The sequence below is a fragment of the Lactuca saligna genome, chromosome 9 (assembly GCF_052625555.1).
Source record: "Lactuca saligna cultivar CGN05327 chromosome 9, ASM5262555v1, whole genome shotgun sequence".
In the NCBI taxonomy this organism is placed as follows: domain Eukaryota; kingdom Viridiplantae; phylum Streptophyta; class Magnoliopsida; order Asterales; family Asteraceae; genus Lactuca; species Lactuca saligna.
Genome location: NC_136425.1, coordinates 54,866,216 through 54,890,248, shown reverse-complemented (window position 1 = coordinate 54,890,248; position 24,033 = coordinate 54,866,216). Strand labels below are relative to the sequence as shown.

Genomic DNA, 24,033 nt, shown 5'->3' with positions numbered 1-24,033 from the left:
AAACCTCATAGTTCTACAAGTATAAGTTTTAGAGGTACAAACAATTGTCTATTTCAATCAAACAATAATCAAAATCCTTTCTTATTATTATCCAATGGTCATCATCATTCTCTATTTCTAGAGAAACTTTTACATTCCAGTCTAGGCACTTACAAAAAGCAAAGAAAGAAAAATGTTTGCATCCACATCCAATAGCACCCATAATATATATTTACTAAGAAAGCACATGCCACTATATCGGGGTATCATGAGCTTCCTGAGCTATCATTTGGAAAACACTTCCTTTTGTCCTTGTCATATCTGCCTTTTCATCTCCCGACCAATTCCCTTTCTCTGTCATCATGCGTTGATTATTGTTACCCTTACTTTGAGGACAGTTTGACCTGATGTGATCTGGAGCCCCGCACCCATAACATACCTTCCCCATTTTACAATCTGAAGCGATATGTCCTATCTTTCCACATTTGTAGCAAGTTCTTTGGTTCATATTACACTCCCCTTTATGGAACCGTTTGCATATAGTACATTGTTCTATCCCAGACTGTTGCTCATAGTTACGATCTGAACTAGAAGTCTTGCCTTTCTTTGAGTCTGTATTTAAATTTTCCAACTTCCTTTTTCCTAAATCCTTATTCTCACCCTGACGATTCTTTTCCCGCTCTCGGCCTTCTGCGGCGTCTACAGCAGACTGGAAAGTACTTGGTTTCTGAATTTGCACAAATTCACGGATAACTGTTCTCAATCCCCAAATATAGCGTTCCACCCTTCTTTCTTCTGTAGATACGTAAAATTCGGCAAACCTAGCTTTCTCCGTGAACTTAGTGGTGTACTCCCTCACAGTCATATTCCCTTGTTCCAGTTTCAAGAATTCTTCCTCTAACTGTTTTACCGCTGTTCGAGGGTAAAACTTTTCTTTAAAGATTCTTAAAAACTCATCCCATGACATGTTCTTGGCCGCCTCACGCCCCCTAACTTCCTTCACCATGCCCCACCAATGTATTGCCTCCCCCTTTAACATTGTCGCAGCATAAATCACCTTGTCCTCATCTGCACACTTGCTAGTATCAAATGTGCCCTCAATCTCCATAATCCATGTTGATGACAAAACGGGATCGATTTCTCCATTAAATACGGGTGGCTTACAATTCATGAACATCTTGTAACTACAAACCCACCGATCGTGGTTGTTAGATGCCTTGAGGGTTGTGTAATACTTGGTTCACGATTTATATTTTGTGTACTCTACTCGTAGTCTTCTTCACCTCCACCCAAGTTACCTTCATACTCACCCATTATTGCTTCTCATGCCTGAGCAACTACATCTGGCAAGGTAGCGTGTATCGCCCGAGCAATCTCATCAACCAACTCTTCTCTAGTGATCATGTTTGTCGTACGGCCCTTTCCGCGACCTAGACCTCGGCCTCGACCGCGGTGGGAGCCGAAGCTACCTTGGCCAGACGGTGTAGCTATCGGTGTTGTTCAGCTCCTCGCCCTCTTCCTCTACCCTTGCCTCCTTCTCTTCCTTGGCGACATCCTCGACTCGCATTAGGTATCAATGGAGTTTCCGGTACATCTCTAGGTGCTCTAACCTAAGCTCCAACTGGAATTTGTTCTTCCACCGGGGTGACCCTAGCAAACCTTCCAGATATCCTTGAAGACATGATACCTACACACGAGATGTGATCTAGTTTAGTCGTTTGATTACCTCTCGTTCCTTCCGTTTAAGCTTAAGTGTTTATGAAAACACCTAATATGCTTAAATAACGCTTTGATACCAACTTGTAACACCCCAATTTTCATATATAGATTATATAACAAATAATCGTTCCAACATCTCCCAAGATCAATTAAGCACTTACTTATAGACTAACCTACAGCGGAAACAAAATAAAATAAAACAAAGTCTTCAACTAAACAACGTTGGGTGTTACGTCTTTGCGGAATTCCTCTGTCGACTTCTGGATCAATCCTTCTCCTTGAACTTTTTTCCTGCCACTTGCTAAATAGTTTCCTGGTTGCGCACATTTAAAGTATCTAAATGGGTAAGCCTAGGGCCTAGTGAGTTCGTGTTGCACATACATGTTCATCACTTAAAAGAACAAACAGTTTTATCTTATATGTTCAATAAATCATACAACAAATATATCACCCGATGCCATAATTTAGGGGAACGATTAATTATCCAGAGAAAGAACCAAAGATTCATTTCCCTTCTCCTTGAGACAACTTATCATCCATTGTACTCAAGTATTTTAAATATCCAAAGAAATGAGTATAAATCTCAATTCCCATCCCCGCCGATCACACACATCCGTCATGCTCATGGCGATTAAACACCCCACCCGTTCCCACTAAACAAGTCCCAAAAAACACACACACACACAGTAGACAACAAATCAAAAATAATAATCGTACGCAACCATACATATCATAAAACATACTATCAATAAATAAACAGAAACCACATAATAAACCGTATGATAAACATTTATGTGTGAGCAACCACAAAACACGAAAAAAACTCACCTTGATGGCGTTAGTCTTAACCGGATGTCGTCACGCTACCGGCAGACATTCACCCTACGTTTAACCAACATTTATTTTCTAAGGCTTAATCCTATAAACATCTTATGTGTTTGTTTTGGTTCCATCACACATATGTCTCCTTCGGCCAACCAATAATTATTTCATCATATTAATTAGAATATGCGTAACAACTTTAATAAAAATATTATTATCTTTTTCTTCATTTTCTTTTCATGTCGTCATTCCCATTTATTGAGGTTTTACCCGTAAAAGATTTAATAGTCAAATGTCAAAATAACTAAACCTTAAAACAAAGACTTTGTTTGAATAATAACAATAAGTAATATTAACATCAATATAAAGTAGCAAATTTAAACTAACAACCATTTGGTTCAATCCTATGTCTCTTTTCGGCCAAGGAATACTTGAATTTGGTGAAAAACAAATGTTACGTTTTGGTAAAAGAAACCGTGAATTTAAACTTGCTTTATAATAAGTTATTCAAAATTTATATGTAAAAGTAAACATATAAGTAACAGCATAATAATAAATAAGAATGTAATTTTTCAATAAGTTGTGAGAATAAAGCAATGTATTCTAAAAAAAAAGTTGTTCAAATACCAAAAACAAAATAAAACAACAAAGGACATTATATGACCTATAAAAAAACCCAATGTACTTCAAAGAAACAAATATGAAAACCATCAAATGACAAGTAAAAAACATTCAAAAACAACAAAGTCAAAAATGCAAACGGCTTAGGAGTCTATGATGCGGAAACCAAAATGATAACGAACAAAGATTGTTTGTAGAAGTAAGATCAATTTACTTTTCTTTATTGGGTACCAAAAGAGGCATTGATTGTTCATCTGGTGGTGACAATCGAGTACTTTTAGAAGTAGACAAATTATCCATTTCATCAAGATCTATGGATGTAGCAAGGTTTCTTTTCAACTCATTTGGTGTGGAAATCAGCTTTATAGGACTTGTTGCAGTTGACTTGTCTATAGCAGACGGTGTTAAATTTTCACCTGTCTGCAAAAAAGAATCCTATTGTATTTTTTAGTTAGTTGTCACACATTAAAACGAAATATTTGAGACATTATAATTTTAAAAGTACAACCTTAAGAACTTTGGTCTCTTGGGAGACAATATCCAAAGAACCAATCATGAATGAATCAGAATTGGCAGGCTGCATCATAATATCAAAACAAAATGCTATAGATTAAGATATAGTTGGGTGAATGTGGTAAGAAATAAATATAAGTGTTGAAAAAAACCTGTGGAATAAGATTCTTTTTTTCCAGTTCATCAATTATTTCTGCATTCTCAGTTAATCTTGTTATCCCATAAATGTTACTTTTATTATCCACATTGTAACTTGTAATATCAATTATAATTGCCAATTTTTTGTCCACCACAACCTTCAACTCCATTGGATACAAATCCAAATTGTTGCCAAGCTAAAATATAAATAAATCATCTTAGAAAATATGTATGTAAACTATATAATGTATAAAATTAATAAGTAATTAACAACTATGAAATAATACATTCTTGTTTTTATCATACAACTCTTTAGCTGTGTATTTGAATAACTTCTTTGCTTCTTGATCAAATAAGGTTAAAGTCAAGGTTCCTGTGTTGTCTTGAACCCGAAGTAGGATTTTAAATCTAAATAAAATATAAAATTATATTACATTACACAAATATGATAAACATAAATCGTTATTATGTGGAATAAATATGTAATACCTTGGAATAACCGAAATTTTGATATTTTTGCATATTTGATTAGTACATTCATAAGTAACGATTTCGGCCACTTCATGAGAACCGTCAACCTTATCGGTAGAAGTCGATTTTTCTCTTGCTGACTTTTTGCAGTTGCTACAAGCAAGGTAATACCAACGTATGTTTTGACGTATTCCCTTAACAGTACCAACAATAATCACCGTTTTTTCCTTGAAATTTAAATACTGTTCAATGTTAATAAATGCTATATTGCGAAAGTGTATGTTAGTTCGTTATAACAATATACTATTTTTTTTGTTACAATTTTGAAAACTAAAAATAAAAGTGTATTAACGTAAGAACTATAAAAATAATGTGAAAGGTTCAATGACATCATCAATGTTTGAAAACAAATGATTTTTCATAAAGTCATCGTGTTCCCCGTCTTGTTTTGATGCAATCATCTTGATTCCACTTGATGAAAGTTGTTGATTGTTCAGAAACCAATCTGTTCATTTATAACAAATAAAAGAATTTTATTTATTATAGTATGAAAAAAAAATTAGAAAATACAAAGTGAAGCTTAAACAAAAATACTTCTTTTTGTTGCTTTTAATTTCATTGATATCATTGTTTATGAACAACCTACTAACATCAAAGTAGGTGGATGAAAAAGGACGACCTGCAAAATTAAAATTTATTATTTAATTATATATTGAATTTTAGTAAATGGTTGACGAAAATAATTACAAACCATTAATAAACTTCACTCTGGCAAACTGAACAATAACAACAACTGGAGCAAGGCTATTACTGTTAGCAAGAAAATCAGATATGTAGTATGCATTCTGACTCCACAAAATTACTTTAAGCTTAGTATCCCTGAAACAATAAAGAATATTGTAGAAAATATGAAATAATTTGTATTATTTGTTTGCAATAAAGTTGAATACTCTATATCTTGAAGATGCAACAACATTTTGTGTTGTGATTTATCTTATTCAGAGGTATCCATACGACCATATTCAAAAATGTGTCCAATAATATCTACAAGAGCAACAAAGTATAGGATTAAGTTAATAAAAATGATAAATTTATAGTCCAAAGAAAGAAAGTAGGATGTTATATAATAAAATTTAATATTAAATGAACTGACCAAAAGACTTTGCCTCCATGTTGTTTGAAATGATAGTATTGAAGTCAACAAAATCAAAGCCGTGTGCAGATGCAGAAAAGTTGTCACAATCTTTTACAGTTGTATCGTGGTTAAAGGTAAGTTTACTTTCCGGATGAGCAAACTTAAATTTTGAAGTATTTGGTGCTACGTTAGGTTTCTTAACATATATTGGACTATCTTCTTTAAGATAGCTTTGGAATTTTGAAAACCATTTCTTCACACAAGATGCATGAATTTTGCTTCCCTAAAAAATAAACAAATAAAAAACATCTAAATATAATGGCTTATGAATATTAATAATATTTTACAAAAATAATAATTGAATATATGCATCTTATACCTCCTCATCCATCAGAATCATTTCTATGGAGTATGTGTCGTTTGCATTAAATTTTGACTTTTTTTTGGAAAGGGAACTTGCCTAACGAGGGTTTCCGGGCCAGTTTTCGCGCACCGACTAATCCCCCACTGCAAACATAAAGCTTTGCCTCATTCCCTGGAGTCACTGCAGGCGAACCTCCATGGCCACAAGGGCTGAGTGGTGCCAGCATTTGAACATGGGTCAATAGGTTATCCACCATATTTTCCACATGCCTTACCATGTCACCACAACCCAAGTGGTCCAAAGATGTATAATCCGAACTTTAATTGTGAAATCGTCATTGATTGAATCAATTTCCGTTACAGGAGTTATATGTTCCATTGTACCTTGCAAATTAAAAAAAAAATTGTATAATTTAACAAAAAGTTACAAATATAAAAAAGAAAATCGTAAAGCACCAATTGATTTATCTAGTTAATTGTTTTACTTGTAAACATATGTGTCAAAAAGTTTTCAAATATACATAGCAGAGAAAAAATAAAAGATAAAAATGATGAAATAGAAAAGTGGTGAAGTATAAGCACATAAAAATATTTATAGAAAAAATAAGGAAAATAGTATTTTTAAACAATAAAATCGCTTTTAGTATAAGCACATTAACAGGTAAATAAATGGAATCAATCAGCATAAATAAAAAACTGTTATGTAAAGCACATATTGATTTATATATTTAACTAATTGTTTTACTTGTAAACATATGTGTCAAAAACTTTTCTCTTATACATAGCAGGGAAAAAATAAAAGATGAAACTGATGAAACAGAAAAGTGGTGAAGTACAAGCACATAACCATATTTATAGAAAAAAAATAAGGAAAATAGTATTTTTAAACAGTAAAATCATTTTTAGTATAAACACATTAACAGGTAAATAAATGGAATCAATCAGCACAAATAAAAAACTGTTATGTAAAGCACATATTGATTTATATATTTAATTAATTGTTTTACTTGTAAACATATGTATCAAAAACTTTTCTCTTATACATAACAGGGAAAAAACAAAAGATAAAACTGATGAAACAGAAAAGTATTGAAGTATAAGCACATAAACATATTTATAGAAAAAATAAGGAAAAAATTATTTTTAAACAGAGTAATCGTTTTTAATATAAGCACATAAACAGGTAAATAAATGGAATCATTTAGCACAAATATAAACTTGTTATGTAAAGCGCATATTGATTTATATATCTAACTAATTATTTTACTTGTAAACATATGTATCAAAAACTCTTCTGTTATACATAACAGAGAGAAGACAAAAGATAAAACTGATGAAACAGAAAAGTAGTGAAGTATAAGCACATAAACATATTTACAGAAAAAATAAGGAAAAGAGTATTTTTAAACAGATTAATCATTTTACTTATGTTAAAACTTGCAGAGAAGACTGCTGACGTCTTCTTTTCACATGATGTTAACATAATATTAAGATTCATTTTTTTTTTATAAAATATAACATGTGTTTCCTTTTTTTTACTTTACAGAATCGATGTTTTTTACTTGTGAACATGATTATGCAATTTTTATCTTTTCGGTGCAAAAATACCAATGTATAAGACTGTTATACATAAGAGGTCAAAAATAAAGTTAAAAGTGATGTTATACATAATAGATAAAAAAAATAGAGGAAAAAGTTGTGAAAGTTGGTTGATATTTATCGAAATAGTTAAACATGATAATAAATCATAAATCAAGAATGTAAAGTGGGTTGAAATCGAAATGGTTAACATGATAATAAATCACAAATCAAGAATGAAAAGTGGGTTGAAATCGAATAAGAATGTGGATGAAAAAAGAACATCTAAAAGGTAAAGAAGAGTGTAGTTTTGCTGACCTGATGATGAATATGTGAACTCTGAAATGTGACCTAACGATGAATATGTGACCTCTGAAATCGTATTGAATAAATCACGTTAACAGGAATCGTATTGACTTCTCAATTTGTATTGAAATATATCATCTATGTGTAAACTGATTGCCTGGTTTTTAGGGATTGATACTATATGGAATTTAAATTGATTAGCTGATTTTTTGGGATTCATACTATATGGAATTTTCGACAGAAATAAATCTGAAATTTCCTTATTTATTTCCTGATTTACATATTTATGTATTTACTTATTCATAATTCATGTTTGCTGTTTTACAATATTTTTTCAAATAGAAGGGCAAATTGGGAACTTCACTTATAATATATGAGCAGGAAAACGTAAGGTGGAGTGGCTAAGGGACTGCCAAGTGGCGTTTTTAGTACTGTTTTATTAGAAGAGTAGATTAAAAGTTTAATATCTTATATGTATAAGTAAAAAGTTGGTCTTACCGTTAGTAGGCCTCATTCACGAAGCCGGTCTATAAGGGGGTATAAGGTTACTACCCATAAAATTGTGGTTTAATGGGTGTCCACTCTCACCCACCGTTTGCTTTACTGGTGGAGGGTCATTAGCCAAACGGGTAGGACAGGACATTAAGTCTCATTATGAGTATAATGAAAATACCAAGTAACTAAACACTTATAAATTCCCAATCTTAGTTACTTAGGAAAGATGTGAATTTGGTGCTAACCCATGAAATTGCACTTTGCACCTTGTTAAGTCGTTAGTGGAGCACGTGTGGTTAACCGACACACTAATATGGGGCTAAAAATGTGTGGCAAAGGTTAGTTTGATGTTAATCATAGATCAATGGAGCATGTGTTGTTAACCAACACATTGATTAGGTGATCTGTAACATTAAGTGTACTAAGCTAATTTGCGTGGTTATTCACACTTTGTTTGTGATCATCGGCATCCCAGTCACAAACTTGAAAGGCATAATTGTGATTTAAACATGCTATTGAAAAGTTCAATGAATCTCAAAAGATCTAGGAATTTCAATTCATTTAAAACTTAATAATTAATTTCGTTTTTCATGGTGGAAATTGGTAAATCGTCATTTACCTACCTTCAAATATTTTGCAGTTGGATTACAACATCTCTCTTCCGAATTTTTAAAATATTGTGTTGGGTTCTAGGATTAATATTTCATTTTGGGTGTCATATTAAGGACATAAGTCAACTAAACTTGAGTTTCTCCCTGTAGATGTCTAGTTTGACAACTATGGTCTTCCCGAATCTTTTAGAAAAAGATTTCCTCGTGAAGATGATGTTCCCCGGAATCATACTTCACTTCCTCCACCTCCTTCAATAATTCTCCCTGACCCACATGTTCGAAAACTTGAAAAGTTCAAGGTCACTCAAGCCCTCTTAGCAAGCAAACATGAAGATGGAAAGTATGTATGTGCTCACGTCTTGGACATGAAGTTGCATATTGACAGGCTCAGAATGTTGGGTGTCATGTTCCCAAGGAAGTTGGCTGTTTACTTGGTTCTTCATTCATTTCCCAAGTCATATAGTGAGTTTGTTAAAGAATACTATGTGACAGATCATGACATGACCTTTATCGATCTTACCTATTTGCTAATTCTTGTTGAATCAGAAATGATTTGGGACACTGGTAAAGCAAATTTATTTCACATGCTTCGATGGACATTGACAATGTAAACATTGGAAGTCCAGAAAAGATTTCTCTTTCCCAGGGAAAGGGAAAGGGAAAGGCTAAGTCTGAAATTGTCTCATGTTCCAATGCGAAAGAAATCGTTTCTTTCTATTGGCATTTAGAGGGACATTGGAAGCGAAGCTGCCCTGGCTACCTGAGAGATCTAAGATATGGTAAAGTCAAAATGTTTGACTCTACTTCAGGTAGGCCTACCATCTAACTCTATTAAGTTCTTATTTGGAGATTCTTAATACATGATTTAATGTAATCACATTTTGATATTTTGTAGAATTGAAGAAAAGAAAGGAAGCTTAAAGGAAGAGTGACTTGATTCTGATCGCGAAGAGATGTATTTGGATTGCATGGCTCGATGATCAGAATTTTGAGCTGCTACTTAAGAGTTATGATAGATTGCTTAGGAATAGATAACAACATAGTCTTCATTTGTATTTTCATTGTAAGGACAAGTTTTCCGGACTTTTATAAATAAAGAAAAATTTTGAATTTTATATTATTTTAAATTTCCTTACAATGGAATTTGTGAAAAAAATTGTTGCTTATATGTTTCCATTGATAGCAATATTGGAAAATGGATATGATTCTTTCATTTGTGATAGTGTCAAATTTTAGCAAATAAGGAAAGATTCTCATCACCTAAGTTTCAATTGTCCAGAAACTTAGGATCGTGCAATTTGTATTGTGTGATGGATGAGAACCTTCTTGTTTGGGAAATTTAGAGTGATTCCTTGTTCACATGTATATATGAGTCAAGTAAAGGACTAGGGGATCGGGTACACTTAGTTGTGCGCTGGTCATGTCCACCACAAATAGCGACAAGACTATTCGTCATGATTTACTAAAGTTTAGTAAATATGGTTATGCTTACAAGATTAATCTAATTCTGAATCATTGGAAAAGTTTTAATGTATAGCTAGTAAATAAGAAGAATCAAATTAGGCAGAAAGATAAAAGTTTCTCCAATCTGAGAAGAAGGGAGAGCACTTGAGTATCGTGTTTTATGATTATCTTACTGATTATGAAACCATATCACAATTGATCCTCTAAGGACATCATAGTGAATTTCTATGGCTAAAAAGAGTAATCGTGAATTGTTGAAATGGTTAAATCAAAAAGATGAAACCAATCGAGTCTTAGAGTCATTCTCAAAGATCGAGCCTTGAGTGACATAATCTTAAGAAAGGTTTATAACACTTATCAAATGTAGAGTAAAATGTTACTTACTCTTGTAAATTTGAAATTGGTAAGTTGTGATGTTTCAGATAAAACAAAGATTAACTAAGACCAATTGTCAGAACTGTTTGTCTTGATAAGAAACATCACTAACTCTTGAATATTTGTTTGTAAAGGAATGTTCTTGACAAAGAGAAACTAATACATCAAGAGGTCAGTAGGAGTCTTAAAGATCTTGAAAAGTTTCAAGAACTAATCAAGAATAAACCTATTATTAATCACTAGCACATGACTTGAGGTATGTAACCTATCGTGTTGACATACTCTTGTTTCTATGCCCATTCCAGTTAAAGTTGACTATATGCATGTGAGTTCTGAGAGTTCTCAATTGTCTTCATAACAATATGGAAGCAATGGCAGGTCCTTGTGCTGCCAAGTGGCAAGAAATTAGGATTGAACAATTTTAGTCCATATGAGTTTGGATTTGTCACAAACTTTGTCTTATAATTATGGTTTGACAAATTCACATGGATAGGAACACATACACCATAAAATCTAAGTGTCGTAAGGTTTCTCTCCGCTTCATGAAAATGATTGTGAGGAAATGCTTTCACTAAGTAGATTCTAAGGAGATAGAAATTGTGGTACTTGCATTCTCAAATTCGATTATGATTACGACATCCCTCTTCATAGTTCAAATTATGAGAAATGGCAAAGGTCTAAACATTTGAGACTTATTGTTGTAAGTTCTAAAATTGTTTAGACACATATGCGAGCTATCTAAGGAAAGGTGTATGACTTTGAGAAGCCTAGATAAAGTCTTATCAAAGCATCTTGTATCAGAAATACGAACTTTGGTAATGAAAGTCAATAAGTATTGATTTCTAGAGGTCCAATTGATTTTTGGGTACATGTCAAAGCTAATAGGGGCGTAAGTGTTATGCAAATAAGAATATAATTATTATGCTAGTGGGAGCGTAATTATTATGGTAAGTGTTGCAAGTTAGCAATCTTAATTATAGAAAGCAAAAGTTTCAAATCGCAATGTTTCAGGGTTTAAAAAGTTGTTTTTCTATAATTAAGGGAGAGGAATTCATACTTCATTTCAATTCTAAAAGCTTAGATTGAGATTTTAATCAAGTATAGTAAAAAAAAATATATGAATGCTATGTTGGAATGGTACAACATAAGGAAATTATATATATGGAAATATTATAGCAAGAGACTGGTAAAGTATCACGTCTTTATGTGAGATATTATGGATCATATCCCATATGCTTCGGGTATAGGGTCGATTGCATATGCTATAATATTTATATGTTCTGAATTTTCCAAATGCCTAGGGCATTAAGAGGGAAAATGGACCAGAATTGGATATGACTAAAATGGTTAAGCAATTGTCGAGGACAATCTGAGGTTTACCAAAGATTGGTTGCTTATAGACAGCTGGAAGTATAGTGTAAATTTCGGAAGGACCATGTTGACATACTCTGAGAAGAGGTAACTCTTGTTCAGAAGTGATAGTCAAAATAGGAATATGGAAATGTTTCCATAAGTGGAAGTTTTTCTTTAAATTTATGCAAGATTAGAAACATTAATCCAAGAAGGATGTTCAAAGAAATGTACTTTGAATATGAGACTTCGTTTCCATGAAATTGATCTCCATTGGAATACTTTGTAATGTTTGTTGCGAAGTCTCTGTGACTTTTATGCATAGTTATTACAAGAGGATCATTGCATGTAAGTTTAGAATCTAACATATTATAGTAAATGGCAAGAATTGGTATTCTTACATTTACGGTAAGGATTTGGAATTGTTAAATGAGTTTCATCGAAGATGTTTTTAATTGATCTATTTTACAAAGAAATGACCATCGGAAAACATAGTGTGCATGCTTGGAGCATGGGATAACTATTGTTTTAATTCAAGTATTAAGTTGATTAGTTGAAACATTATACAATGAATAATGTGTAATCAATATGGTGACTAAATAAAAGGTGTTTTATTTATAATCAAACGTTTTGAGACCATATTGGATTCGATTATTATTGTGTTTCGCTTTGCATGTTTTGACATCCAGAATAAATAGGTTATTCAAACTATCCACAATCGATCACACTTTGGAAGTAGGTATTGAAGCTAGACTGTCATGAATGGGTATGTGGATTGTCTAAAGGCGTTTAGACATAACACAAGTTTGCTACAACATTCATGAGTGTTCATAAGTTTTGAGTATTGGATTATACCCATGCTTATCTGAATCACATCATGGATTTTATCATGAGTGATTAGTGAGAAGTTAATATCTTATATTCTTGAAACCAAGACACGTGAGTTGTAATTTACAAGTCGGTTGCACATTGACATATGTAAGCGTACTAGTAACTTGGTGTTATAAAACATATTGTTGTGTGTGAATTAATTAGTAAGTACAAACCAACATATGAGTCGAAGTTTATCCATTCATTTTAACCTTATAGGGATAAAAGCGATATATGTAGGCCCCTCGATGATTTAGTTATGACAACCCTAAGCGCTTGGCCAAGCCTGGACTGATTTAATTTGTTCAATTAGTCAGTCGTCATAGATCAGAAATTGGGAAACAACAGATGGACAGAGAGAATGATTATTATCCATGTCTCAGTCTATATGATATCTTGTAGAATTGATGAATATATGATTCCTTATCTAATAAACGTGTCATTGACTAGGTCAGAGTTCGACAACGGCTTTTAGTAGCTACGATTGCTAGTCGGGATTTTTGGAGTCGAACTTGCAATAATAGTTATTAGACTTATCCATGTGGGAGACTATTGGATTAGGTGTCTAAGCCTATAACTATAATTGGTATGTACTTGATCCGAGACTAGCATGGTCCATTCGGGTTGCACATAACCAGGACAATTTGTGGATGGATATTTGAGTGAGAGGTTATTTATGATTTATTAATATATTATAAGTTTTAATATATTAATATGAAATCATATTATTTATTTAGTATTGAACTAGAATTAATTTGGAATTAATTTAGTGATCAAATGAGACTAATTAAATTAATGGAGGCTGATTATGTAAATCAATGATATATATATATATATATATATATATATATATATATATATATATATATATATATATACCGTTTGGACTATTGATCCATGATGGGCTAAGTTTATGTTAGTTCCATAAAGAGTTAGCCCACACAAAACATGAATCATAACCCAATAGTATGGATTACGGTTTAATCCATGACTCTTGGATTCCTACATATATATATATATATACACACACACACACACACACTAGACGACCCCATGGCTAAAATCGTTGAGATGATGTGTTCTTGGAGAACCATAGCCGATTTGTGTGCCTAGAAACCTCTCTCAAGTCATCCAATTGTTCAAGGGTGTGTTGTGAACCGGTTGAGGCATCACACTTGGGGTGCTAAGTTCTTAATGGCCAAATACAACAAGTTCTACAAGCTACATAAAAAGGTAAACTCCTAATTCATATTTTATGTTGTTTATGTCAATTGTATGATGGTTGTAGGCTTAATGCTTGGAAACAATATTGCATGTATAATTAGAGAAAACATAGATCCAAAGCATTTAGGGTTGCATGTGCACCATAGGATGTTGTAATATATTAAAACCCAACAATAACCTCATTGAAAGTATGACACTATAATGTACTAGAACCCAATTTTAAAATCCCACTCTAGATATTTTAGGAAACATGTGAAGTGTATGCCAATCCATGAAAATGAACATCACTATTTATATGTCGTTAGTGGAGCGTGCATGGTTAATTGACACACTAATTTGGGACTATAAAGTTGAGTGATGGACAAATCGAAAATTATCATTGTTGATGGTGCATGTGTATTTTACCAGCACATCAATTTGAAATGATAAATGACCTTGAGGTTGTCAAGGGGGTTTGCATGGTTATTCACATCTCGTTTGTGATCCTCGACATCCCAGTCACAAAAGGTGAGAGCATAATTCGAGATTAAACATGCCATTAATAAGATTCAATGGATCTCAAAAGATCTAGGATTTTCAAAAGGTTAAAATTAGTAAAAGCCTTACCTACCTAAAATAGATTTGAAATTTATTATGGCATCCCCTTTTAAAGTTTGAATCGAAAATATGGATCCTAGCCTTAATTTTTTTTTTTAATAATTAAGAATTAAAATCAACTAACTTGAATTCTCTATTCTACCAATATTATATGTCAAATGGAGACAATGATGGTCTTCACTGTCTTATGGAAATGGTTTTCCTCAATTTTTTGAAGATGGTCTTCCATATGCAGATCAAAGTGAAAATATTTTCTCTTCTTCGAGTAACAGTGGAACTGGACATCATGCTTCTTGAACTCTTTCACTTCATCCTCCTATGACTCTCCCAACATCATGAGTCAAAAGATATGATACAACTCAAGCCCTTTTTACATGTAAACATGAAGATGAAAATTTTGTGTCTGCGCACGTTCTGAAAATAAAGTCGTACATTGACAAATTGAATATGATAGGTGTCGTATTTCCAAGGGAACAAGCCATTGATTTGGTTCTTCTTTCTCTTCCTGAGTCATATGGTCAGTTCTTTAAGTACATTCATATGAGGAATCTCGATTTGACCCTAATTGATCTGACTTATATGTTGATGGTTGCTGCAAAAATGCTTAAGAACACAACTAAAGCATAAATTCTTATAGGGTCTAATTCTAAGAATTCCATGGACATTGACAATGGTAACATTAGTGATTTGGAAAATATATTTATTCCCAACCAAAAGGGATCGTCCAAGGTTAAACTGTTTGATCATATGGTAAATACAAAGGCTCTTTCTAAGATCATTCCACATGTTGACCCTAATGAGTCCATTTGTTTCTACTGCGAATTGATGGGACGTTAGAAGCAAAGTTTCCCAAACTACTTGAACGATCTTAAAGATAGTAAAGTTAAGTCATGTGACTCTATGACCCTACTTTAGGTACATTCATTATGTAACTCCATAAGTTCATATTCTTAGAATCTTAATACATAATGTGATGATCACATTTTGACGGTATTGTAGGATCTGGAAAAAAGAAGGAAGCTTAAACGTAGTGAGCTAAATCTGATCATGGGAAGTGGACTTTCGTCACATGGTAAAATGGTTAAAATCTGGAGCTGCTGAGGAGTTAGGATAATTTAATAGATTGTTATTACTCGTCGTAGATGTTTAGAAACATAGTTTTTCATTCAATTCATTGTATGGACTAGTTCCAATTTTTTCATTTATTTTAATGAAAGCGAAATTTTGGTTTACGTAGTTGCCTTATATTATTTCCTTACAATGACATTAATGAAAGTGTTGTTTATGTTTCTAATGTAGCAATATTAATTGTGGATTTAATTCATATAGTATCACTTGTGGAATTGTCATAACTGACCAAATGAAAAGTAATCTCATCAACAATTAGACAGATACTTGGTGTTGTACAAGTCAAACTATATAATATATGAGAATCTTGTTCATTAAAAAATTATGACTTAATTCATTTTTCAGACACTTATGTGAGGTATGTAAAGGACTAATGGATCTAGTACATGTTGATATGGACTCTTTAGATCCACCACAAGGGACAATACCTCTATTCATCATGATGTACTGATGTTTTAGTAAATATGGTTTTTTATATGATTCAATAGAATTCTGATACTTTTGAAAAGTTCATGAGTAGCAGAACGAATGAAATAATCTATTAGGCAGAAAGATAAAAGATTCGCCAATCCGAAAAGAAATGAGAGTGATTTAGTATCATGTTTTATGATTATCTTAGTTGTTGTGGAATTATATCACAATCAATCCTCCAAGAACATCTTAGTGAAATTGTATAACTAAGAAGAGGAATCGAACATTGTTGGAAATGGTTTAATTATAGACAAGTCATACTTTGTTCTAATCAAAGTTTTAGAGCCATGCTCTAGTAACTGTAAATCATATCTTGAAACTCATTTCAAAACTAAGAAGGATAACATCACCTCGTAAAATGTAGATTAATAATGTTTTCTTACTCTAGCACATTTAGAATTGGAGTTGTGATGTTTTCGTTGATCGAGAAACAAAATATAACTTGAGAACCATTCTATGAAGTGTTTTCTTGTCAGAAATCAGCACGAACTTTTGAATGTTGGTTTTAGCTCTTCAAGGATTGCTTTTTTAGAGAAAACTTATATGTTAAGAAGCTAGTGTGATTCATATTGATCTTGAGAGTTTCAAGAGTCAACCGACAATGATCCTTTTAATTATCACTAGAACGTGACCTTAGGTTGATAACATGTTGTGTTTATGACACATTATAATTTTTGTACACTTTTAGGTGAGTTGGAAATGCCTATGAGTTCCATGTTCTTCATTTAACTACAAATGACTAAGCATGTTGGTCAATGAAAATACAATGATTAATATAGGTGAGTTACTAACAACATGGAAGAACTGGTGGGCCTAATAAGCTTCCATAAGGCAATAAATTTAGATTAAGCAAAGTTCACTCCATGAAGGAGAACTAAATGAGATATTGGTTTGTTCTAAACCTTGTTTTATGACTGTAGGCTGGAATTGAAAGATTCACATAGATAGGAACATATACACCTTGAAATCTAAATGGAAAAGGTTCCACTCTAATTCATGTATATGGTTAAGATGAAATACTTTCACTAATAGATTTTGAAGATCTGATCTATATGGATATTAGTTATGAAAATTGCATTCTTAAAATCACAATATGATTACGACATCCCTTTTCATATTTCGAATTGTGGGGGAACTCCAATGAATTGTTTAGACTTTTACGAGATATGTTTATCACGTCCTGTAAGAGTTTGAACACATACCCTATCCAAACAAAGAGCATAAGATTAAGAAGCCTAATTAGAGGATTGGCGAAGCAATCATGAAATAGGAATCTAAACTTCCATGAGAAAGTTAAAAGGTATTGGTTACTAGAAGTCCAATTGATTTATGAGTACTTGTCAAAGCTAGTGGGAGTATAATTGTTATACATAGTATGGCATGTTGACAATACTCTTTATAGGGAACAATGTCCCTAATTTGCAAGTTGCAAAAGTTGGGAGTTGTTTCGCTATAGTGGACTTAAGGGAGAGGGAACTCATACTTCGTTACGAATCTAAAGGTTTAGATTTTATAGTTTAACATAACTTAGTTAAAGGCATATATGAATAGCATGTTGAAATGTTTTAACATTGGAGATTCTGTATATGGAAATATTACAACAAATAATTGAACATATATTAGAACCTTGTAATATGAGTCAAGTCCCATATGCTTTGGATATAGGATTGATTACATATGCTATAATATGAGTCAAAAGCTTTTAGCATTGTATGAAAAGGATTATAATTTCATGTGACTAGAGTTATTAAACAAACCATTAAGAATATTCTGAGGCTTTTCCGAAGATTAATTGCTTATGGACAGTTAGAAGTATGCTATTATTTGGGAAGGATCATAGTGAAACGTTTTGGATTGATATGGTTCTTGTCCAAAATTGATGGTCATGTAGGAATATGGAAATGTTTCCATAATGGGAGATGTTTGCAAAATCTACATGTGAGTTGGAAACTTTAATACAAGAGAAGTGTTCAAGGAGTGTTCCTTGAATTTGAAACTTCATAACTATTGAATTATTTCTAGTAACAAGTTCCAATAGAATATTCTGAAATGTCGAAGGCTCAATCTCTCTGACTTCAGAACCTTGACATAATAGAAAGACAATGCGTGTAAATATGAAATTCCACTACATCTTAGATAGTGATAAGAATTTGGAATTGTGAATTAAGAATCATTAGACTAATGACCAGTTGATATGCTCACAATGGAAGGACCATCGAGAGCCACAATAAAAATGTTTATAGCATGGCATTACTGATGTTATTTAATTAAAGTGGTTAGTTTATTACTCGAAACATTATACAATGAATAAATTCATAATTTTTTATGGTGATTAAATAATAAAGATTTATTTATAGTCAATAGATATGATGCCATAGTTAGTTAAATTATTATTGTGTTTCAATTCACATGTTTTAGTTCCCTGAGTAATTAATATTATTCAAAATTCCACAGTCGTTCATACTTTTGGAAGTAACTAGTGAATTAAGATATTCATGAATTGATTGTAGATTGTCAATTGAGGTTAAGACATTACAATTAGAAGTGATACAATATTCATGACAACTTTGAAAATAGAGATTTTAGGTATTGGGTAAACCCACACTTAGAGATTACTACATGGATGCAATAACAAGTAATTCTAAGATGACAATGGACGTGTTCGACACAGAGCGTTTGAGAGCTTCTAGCTTCTAGTGTTTGAAAAAACGCTCCATTTTGAACAGAAATCCTTGTTTGACACTACAAGCTTGTAACATTTAGTTTAAATAAAATTATCCAAACCCAAAAGCTACTTCATGTATCGTATAGAAAAACGCTATACGCTACTCGTTACCAGCTATTTTTTCCAAACACGCCCAATATCTTCTATTCTTAAAGAAGAGATATATAGTTCATAGTTTACTGATCTGTTGTAAATTGGTTTGCTCACACACATCTCTTAACTGGATGTTATAAATGTTTATTCCATGTGTGATTTGACATGTAAATTGTATGACTATATAGTTAATGTAATTCGTTCCTTTTTTTTAATAAAGAAAAGCGATATATGTGGGCCCCTCCGTGATTTGAGTTGATCTATAAAAAACCAGGCGCCCAGTCCAGACTGAATTGATGTGTTCAATTTTGAAGTCTGAAGTTTGATTATAAATCAGGAAATCGGGAAGCAGAACAAATAAGCATGAGGTTGAGCATTTAATTTGTGACTCAGTTCATAAGATATCTTGTAGAATGAAGGAATAGCTGATCAGTTATCTTATGGCCACCATTTGATTTGAATCAGAGTTCAAAAATGGCTTTGGAAAGAACTCTTTGTTGTTTAGTTCAAGGTATATACATGCAATTATAGTTATAGACTTATCCAAGTGGGCGACTATTGGATTAATGTGTCTAAGCCAGTAAATAAATTGATATATTCTTGTAATTAGAAGCAAAATCCTTTTTGGGCTGCCCTCATGACCAGAAGTAACTTGAAATGATATTAGAAGAACGAAGTATACTTTATTAGATTATTATATGATTAATAAACTACTTAGAAATTATGGTAAAATAATTTTTTTACTATATTATATTATCAATATATTAATTGGAAGTAGACAGTTGATTTGTTAATTTATTATGTGATTGATAAGTTAATATGATATCTATTATTAAATAATGATTTGTTAATTTATATGATTAATAAGTTAATGTGAAATCAATTATAATTGATTAATTAATAATCAGAATTAAGTTTGAATTAATTTAGGATTAATTGGAATTAATTAAAGATGCAAGTGGTGAAGAGTAATTGTTCAATAACTGAACAAAAGAAGTAATTCTAGAACCCTCCATGGTATGGACAATTTGAGAGGGTTTCTTAGGCATTCTGGAAGCCTCGTGGTTGCATAAAATGAAATAATTTTGATAGAATTTTAGGAACGATAAATTCTAAGATGAAAACATCATTTGAAGATATGAATGATTTGGATGAACACAAAGATGTAAATAAGATCTAATTTCATTAGAGGTTTAGCTAACAATTCTTTACAATAGATTGTGCAAAAGTATTCTATGTCAAAAGATCTTACCTCTCTACTAACTAATGCTCCTATATATAGGCGTCAAATAAGCACTAGAAAGGAATCCTAAGTCGACAGTTCAGAACTGCTAAGCTAAGATTAAATAAGATTTCGAAACCATAATTACAACACCCAAAATTGGAATCTAAGAAAAGACACTAAACATTATAGATGCTTATAACTAGACACAATCTAATTTCCAATCCCAACAATCTCCCACTTTGTTTCAAGTTTTCGCAGTGGTCTTTTCTTCCATCTTCTGTATTGTTTTAAACACAGTCAGAGTAGTATTTGTTAAAGTCTTCTAAATGATTATCCACGACTTATTAATATATGAAATACACTTTATATCTCCTTATGAATTGACTTGTTCGCTCCAGATTTTGTAATGATTTGATTCGGCATAGAAGTAAAATACAAATGTTTTTCCCTTAAAAACAACATGTAATGCTTCACCTCTTCTTTCTCCTTCATCTTGTAAGTCATTCCCCATTTTTCATTTTCAATAAATCCAAATTTAAATTGATTAGCTTCATCAAGAAATGGGAATAGTTTCAAAATTGGTTTCTGATTGAGAACATTTTTTCAATTTCAATATCCATTCTTGAAATTTGAAGGCTATATGCCTCAATCATTCTTCTCAAAAACTGCAAGACGGCTCCTACTTCACATCATCCTTTGAAACAATATTAAAGAATGATATCCAATCATAAGGATTTAAGAATGTAATATCTAAAAGAAAAAGGGCCTTAGCAGTTATTGGAAAGTAAATTGACAATCCATTTCATTCTTAACTTCAATAAAAGTCCGAGGCTCTAAGTAATATAGATCCGAATTGTCAATGGCTTCTTTTTGAATCAGATCTATAGTTAATCCATGTAACATAGACTATTTTGGTATGTACTTGACCCGATGGTGCATGGTCCTTTTGGGTTGCCTTCACCAAAGCAACTTGATTGGAGAAATAAATAAAGAGAGAGAGGATATTATGATTTATTAATATGTTATAAGTATAATATATTAAAGGAGAAATCATATTTGTTTAATTAATATTGGTCAATAATTAATTAGGAATTAATTTTGTGATCAAGTGTAATTAATTAAACTAGAGGGGCTGATTTGTAATTATGTGATAGTTACAAAATAAGGTAAGGGTTATCTTAAATATATGGTGAACGAATTTGAGGTGATAAGGCCTTAGAATTCGACTATGATAAGGATTCAAGGATTATCTTAGGGGTTGTTTTGTGGATAACCAACCAGATAAGGATAATGACTGAAACCCTATCTCTACACCTATATAAACACCCCTTGGCTCATGAATTCGTGTATCCCTTCCCAAGGAGTCCTAAGGACGAATTCTAACCTCTCTCCTCTCTCTTTATACCTTCTCCATTTGCTCTTGGTGTTTGTAAGCCATTAGAGGAGTGACACTTGTGACTCTAAGCATTCCAAAGTCAATTCAAGGAGATTTAGGATTGTTATTGCTACATAACAATCAAGGTAACATTATAAACTCATTCTTATGTCAATATGATTACTTGAATGCTAGAACTAGGGTTTATAGTCTTGGATTCAAAGCATGTACAAGAGAGAAACCTAGATCCAAGCATTAGGGTTTGTATGAGCACATAGGATGTCTTATGACCAAAACCCATCATTTTTTACATCAAGTGCCTCCTTAACATCCTTTTCAGTTGCTTTTTCAGCTTCAATCTTCTCCTTTATAGAAATCAATTCATCAAGTTGTTTATCACGTTTCTTCATTTCTTTTAATTCACTTTCTGAAAATTCGAATTCAAATCATGTCCATGTTCCGAAATAATGTTTACTTTTTCTTTTCTTGATCTAGAAGATATATTACCCTTCTGACTACTTTTCACTTTAGTGAGATTCTTTAATTTCCACTTCAAACTTTGCTTTTCAAGAACAACTTTTGCTGCTTCTGTTTTAACCATTTTACTATTCTCATACAAAAATTTTCAAATTAACTTCCAAAATTTGATCATGAACTGGAAAATCGTTTTCATTAGATTCTTGTTCCTTTTCCTTGTCTCCCCTTGTTGCGCGGTAGCCAGGCTACGTGTAACATTCAAAAATTCATTCAACTTGGAAATAACTAGCTTCATTTTCGCATCAATCATTTGAGAAGTATAATTAGCCTACGGAGCATCTTTATTCTCAACTATTTTAACTAGCCTATAATTGATTTGGAAATTCTTACCCTTAAGAATAATCAATTCATCCTTCACCTTGTTGAGTTCAATCATAGCGTGCTTCAGCTGCTCCTTTTGAACTTTCAATTTCTGAGTTGATTCTACATGAGCATCCATAATCTTATTTTCATACGTAAGATTAGTTTACATCCTCAAAATTTATTTTTCATTAGACATGTGATGATCTGCATTATCATGCTGATGTCTATACTGAAGGCTAGATGGAGCTCATTTCTCAGTTTGAAGGGATGAGCAAAATCCTTCAATGACTTTGTTAACTTCCACAACACACTTATCATAAGAAGTTTGAAATCTGCCATGAGCCTTTCATATTAGAAGTTATCTCCTTAACATCAAAAACAACTTTATCAATTTTGGCTTCAACATCTGCAGTATTTTTAGCCGAGTTAGCGACTAACTTCTTTTGATTTTCAAAAATATCAGCATTTCATTTAGTAAACATTTTGATGGTTGCTTGATGAGAAGTAACCATATTCTGCCAATTTATGGTAAAGAAAGCATTCATTTGAAGAAAAATCTGATCAGTCTTTTTATTTTGCTCATGAAATTATACACTAGAGATTAGATCTGAAAACCCAACTTCATTATCACTTTCAACTTGAAAAGTGAAAATTTGGAATAGAAAAATCTTCTAATGAATCTAGTTCATCACCAAGAATAAAATCAACATCTGAACTGGGAGATAGAGGAAGAACTGATGTTGATGGACATTCCAAAGTTACACCAATATTAACATGTGATTCCAGATGTGTTTGAAGTCCTACTCTCTTTCTTGTTGGATTCAAAAGTAGGAGCTTCTGGTGGAGTATCAATGATAGGAGATGCAGTTGATACATATCAACTTATGGTTGATTCTGTAGAGATTGGAATCTGAAATGGCAAAGAAGTGTAAATAGTGAATGTTGATTCTGAAACTGATTTCGAAATAGGTGGAATGGAAGATTCAATCGTAACCGATGTTGATTTCAAAAGTGGTAGTGGTGGTGTAGTTTGAGAAAGATTAATGATGGGTTCTTTAAAAATGTTTTCATAAACATCAGAATTACGAGGAGTCGATAACAGTGTAGAAACTTTCAGAATTTCGGTAGATGTAATAGGTTCAGAAGTCTTAAAAGGGATTTTAGAAGTATGTACCGTATCATCTTCATGAAAAAAGAAATCTCCTCCCATAGCTTTGCTTTTACATTGTTCATCAGAATCTTCATCAATGATAGTTTGCTTATACTTTGGCTTTTGTTGTCTCTTTTTCTTACACACACCTCTAGTAGCTTGAAATTTTCACTTTCCTCCTCTTTTTGACATATCAAAATGTTTCAACAGCCTTTTGAAGAGAATCGGGAATTTCTCTACTTCTAAAGTTTGAAATTTCTCAATAAGCCTTGATAATATCATTATAAGCAGGAAAGCTAGCCAATATGACTTTTGGAATAGAACCAATGAAAGTAAAGATCTTTGGATCTGAGGTGACAAAAGCAGTTATGTGCATTTTCGGAATATCAACAACC

The 24,033-nt window shown here is 32.3% G+C and overlaps 2 protein-coding genes across 2 annotated transcripts; both read right to left on the bottom strand.

The window, feature by feature from the left end:
• Positions 1-232: 232 nt before the first annotated feature.
• LOC145016348 (uncharacterized) lies at positions 233-1,156 on the bottom strand. The gene has a single exon (XM_078974694.1). It carries the CDS (start codon positions 1,154-1,156, stop codon positions 233-235), a length of 924 nt encoding a protein of 307 aa, XP_078830820.1.
• A 2,195-nt stretch (positions 1,157-3,351) lies between these two features.
• Positions 3,352-5,798, bottom strand: LOC145016347 (uncharacterized). Its single transcript, XM_078974693.1, has 10 exons — positions 5,778-5,798; positions 5,425-5,681; positions 5,015-5,142; positions 4,850-4,942; positions 4,653-4,768; positions 4,282-4,490; positions 4,080-4,200; positions 3,807-3,989; positions 3,650-3,718; positions 3,352-3,561 (listed from the first exon to the last, which is right to left on the bottom strand). The coding sequence occupies exons 1-10, from the start codon at positions 5,796-5,798 to the stop codon at positions 3,352-3,354; spliced, it is 1,407 nt and encodes a 468-aa protein (XP_078830819.1).
• Positions 5,799-24,033: the final 18,235 nt, after the last annotated feature.